The following is a 3,794-nucleotide window of genomic DNA, read 5'->3' on the forward strand; positions in this document are numbered from 1 at the left end:
ATATAAAACAGCTAGAAGAAACGAGATATGATAACAACTTTGAATCATTAAAGGTTGACAAAGGAATTCTGTGGGGGTGAAACCATAGAGCAAGAGTGGGGCTTCTTTGTATAAAATATCAAAAAGTTGATTTCATCAAGGGAGACGGGGAACTATTGACACGTGATGGGGTGGGTGGTAAGTCTATTAATATATGTAAAAAGAATTGACACAGGGACCTAAACCCTAAATCTAGATTTTGATAAAATGCTTTAGAGAAGGAGAAAACACATTTGAATAAATAAAGGAGGTAGCAACCATAAGTACCAACCACGATGTGGTCCGTTCATAATTGGAGGGAATTCCATTGAAATTGGCGACATCAACCAAAATATCAACATTAACGTCAGAGAAGATGGCCAACATGCCGCGTGTTGCGGATGAAACGCTTGTCCAACGGCTTTTGCCGCGTTTTATAAATCCGGTGATTTGTCTCGAGCGATTCGTCGTCGCTCTCAGTATGCTGTGATTCGTCTGTGTCCACCGATTCGTCCTTTTGTGACAATAACTCGGTAATTTTTCTTTTGGGTTTTTGGTTTTTTATAGGTATCTTCTGTATATAGTGTAGGTGAAATATATGGCGTGGATAATTTTTCTTTTGAGTTTTTGGTTTTTTATAGGTATCTTCTGTATATAGTGTAGGTGAAATATATGGCGTGTAAGGAAAATGGGGGAAGTCAAGAGAAATAGCAGTAGAGGTGTCTGTATATGGGATGGAGTGGTGAGTTGCCTTTGTGAAATTTTCCATTGAAGGAAATTGAATGGTGTACTTGTTCCACCTGTCAACCGGTCCCTCAAATCCCCATCTTGCATGATTTGCATCGACATCTACCATCGTTGTCTGCCTGGACAGGAGGAAGCATGCCGGGACCCCTTACCCCAATTGCGCCCATTTCCTAAGCTCGGCTCTAGTTCTAGCTCCAGCTGAAAGCCCGTCTCAGCCCAACCCTAATTTGCCTGCCCTTTCATGCACAATATTCACTGTATATCTCATCCCTTCATGCACAATATTCACTGTATATCTCATCCCTCCCTGCAAGGAAAGGAAGATGGGGAAGGGACTCTAGAGTTGTTAGGTAGTGATGAATGATCAATGATAAATGGTAATCTCTCTGGTTTTAACTTTTCATTTGAATTGAATTCAATGGAATCCTGGTTTGATCAATCATGTCATGAAAGTTTTGCCAATTAGGACCCCCTTTTGATGTCATGTGGATCATGTTGCAAATATTTCCTAGGTTTCGAAAGACTATTTCTTGATGGGTGGTGCAGCAGCAGCAGAAGATGATGATAGATTGCCTGTGGAGTCATCAACTTTAGAGTTAGCAAAAAAGGAGGAATTGGTATGTAGTGGTTCAACATCCAAGGAGTCCTTGAAACGCCAGAGAGAGGCAGATTTGGAAGTTGAGGCACACTGCAAGCAATATTGCAATGGGAAAGTGATTGTGGACGAGGAAAATGCAGGAGCAGGAAGAAAATCTGACAATCGGGTAGAGTTAGGGTCACTGCCTTTCTATATGTTACCACCCACGAAGCCTAGTGGAAGGCCTGGGGTATACAGGATCTTGCATCAGCAAGATCATGAAGATGGGGAGAATCAATCCAGCGGAAATGAGAGTTCCATGGGCGAGGAAGTGGCACAACAAAGTTTGCCCAGAGACCTAGAATCAGGGTTTGATCAGGGAAGCGGGGGGGATGAAATTGGCCTCAGTGGGTCTAGGGGAAAAGCTTTGAAATTATTTGGGTTTGAGTTTAGAGGGTCAGAAGGTGGATCACTTGACGGGACTAATGGTTCTGATCAGCCACAAGATGGGACTAACATATTAGTTGCAGGTGAAGCATCCACTGAGCCAGTGGAGGAAGAACTAGTGATTGAGGCCAAAAATGGAGATTCGGGGAAATTAGAAGATGTGGGTAGTCCAGTAGAGGCTGGAGAAAGTGGTAGCACTAGCAATTGCCTGGGATCATCTGCTCAAGAGAATCGGAGATATGAATGCCAATACTGTTGCAGGGAGTTTGCAAATTCGCAGGCCCTCGGGGGCCATCAAAATGCGCACAAAAAAGAGAGACAGCAGGCCAAACGCGCGCACCTGCTGGCCACCAGGAGCGCTGCTGCGAGTGCCAACAGAAGTGGCGCCACTGCATGGTGCGGGAACATAAACGGTAACCTCTACCATAGAAATTTCCTTTTCAATAATTCCTACTTCACACGCATGCAGGTGTTTCAAGAAGATTTCCCGACCTTTCAGACCCCACAGGCTGTTGCAGCTCCATCAATCCCGCATTATATCTTCAGTTACCAGCAGCAGCAGCAGGCGCCTGTGCAGAGCTCGCTGCCTGGATTAATGGTCAGTTCCCAATGCGGGCAGTTCGGATTAAACGAGGTCAGACAAGTCCCTATTTATGGGGACAATGTCAATAACTATTCCTTCAACCCCGCCACTGCCCTACCCCAACCTCCAGTGCCCATTCCAGCTTCTCTCCATTCAAGTGGCCTGTCAAGGATCAGACAAGCCAGTTGGTCGATTCGGCCTCCTTGCAGATCGGGCGAGTGGCAATCAGACCATGCAGCTCCTGTTGTCATGCCCGTGGAACACACATCTTCTTCTGACAAGTTTGGACTGGAATTGGATCTTCAATTAAGAATAGGTCCTAATGCGAATCCTAACAGTCACTTTGAGTAAGATTTTATGCTTCTTTGGGTTATTTTTCCTGTAAGCTTTTCAGACTTTTTTCAATGAATGCAGAGAGATTAAAACCTAAAACCTAAAGAGAATTTCGCTAAGTGATCAAAATTTTCCATTCTCTGTAGATTTCCTGCTTATGCTGGCAGCACAGTTTTTGTATTGGAAATTTTTACTTTGGAATTGCCACAAGACCAACTTGATGTTTTAGGTTTTACCAGTTCACCTAAACAAAATGGTTTATAGGGCGTGCTTACTTATTCTCGTTTGCTTTCAAATCGCCATGAAATGTTTCAACTGGCAAGCTTTTGTCAAAAGGTAAAGACCTTCATTTGTTCATAAGATTTTACAAAAGATTGGGATGTAAGACAGTGCAATAATAAAAGTAAGTGAGTTTGTAGAAACCATAGCATATAACTCAATATCAGTTTTGCTATTTCTATTCCCGACTGTCTGAAACAAGGCAGTAGATTTTTCAAATCATGCATTAGTTATAAGCCATTTGTTAGGACATTGTATGATTTTTATTCTGGGAACCGATATTACTTGGACAAATCGGTTTGGGAATATGGATCTTATATTATTCATGCATTTCTTTCTTTGTTGCCACTATATACATTAACATTTCATCCCATTCTAATCTAAACAAACATAGCAATGTAGAAAGTCCAGCGTTTTCCTAGTGCACCATATCATCTTGGTTTTGGAAACGTTTGCCGCTTCTACATGTGTCCCCAAGCCGAGATACATACCGCCACCTTCCACACCATTGATACAATTTCAGTTATTTGCTAGAGGACCATTGATTGATGAAGGATGTATATCATTTCCAAAGTCATCGCTTCTTCTTTATGATTTACTAGGGTTTATGAAGATTAAATTCCATGGCATCTTACTCATAGTGTTTGGTGTCAGTAAAACAATTTCAGTTGTTTGCTAGGGAACCATTGATTGATGAAGGATCTATATCATTCCCAAAGTCATCGCTTGTTCTTTATGTTTGCCTAGGGTTTATTATGATTAAATTCCATGGCATCTTACTCATAGGGTTTGGTGTCAGTACAACACTTT

General features: G+C 42.2%; 1 protein-coding gene across 1 annotated transcript; it reads left to right on the top strand.

Annotated features, from left to right (window-relative positions):
* Positions 1-687: 687 nt before the first annotated feature.
* LOC149249702 (uncharacterized) lies at positions 688-2,804 on the top strand. Its single transcript, XM_089458765.1, has one exon. It carries the CDS (start codon positions 1,299-1,301, stop codon positions 2,721-2,723), a length of 1,425 nt encoding a protein of 474 aa, XP_089314891.1. The 5' UTR covers positions 688-1,298; the 3' UTR covers positions 2,724-2,804.
* Positions 2,805-3,794: the final 990 nt, after the last annotated feature.

The sequence above is a fragment of the Pinus tabuliformis genome, chromosome 7 (assembly GCF_031772625.1).
Source record: "Pinus tabuliformis cultivar Carrire ecotype Pingquan chromosome 7, CPIR1, whole genome shotgun sequence".
NCBI classification, from domain to species: Eukaryota; Viridiplantae; Streptophyta; class Pinopsida; order Pinales; family Pinaceae; genus Pinus; species Pinus tabuliformis.

What these genes read in the sequence shown, in the direction of transcription:
- LOC149249702 (XM_089458765.1), top strand. Translation starts at nt 1,299, where the DNA reads ATGGGTGGTGCAGCAGCAGCAGAAGATGATGATAGATTGCCTGTGGAG.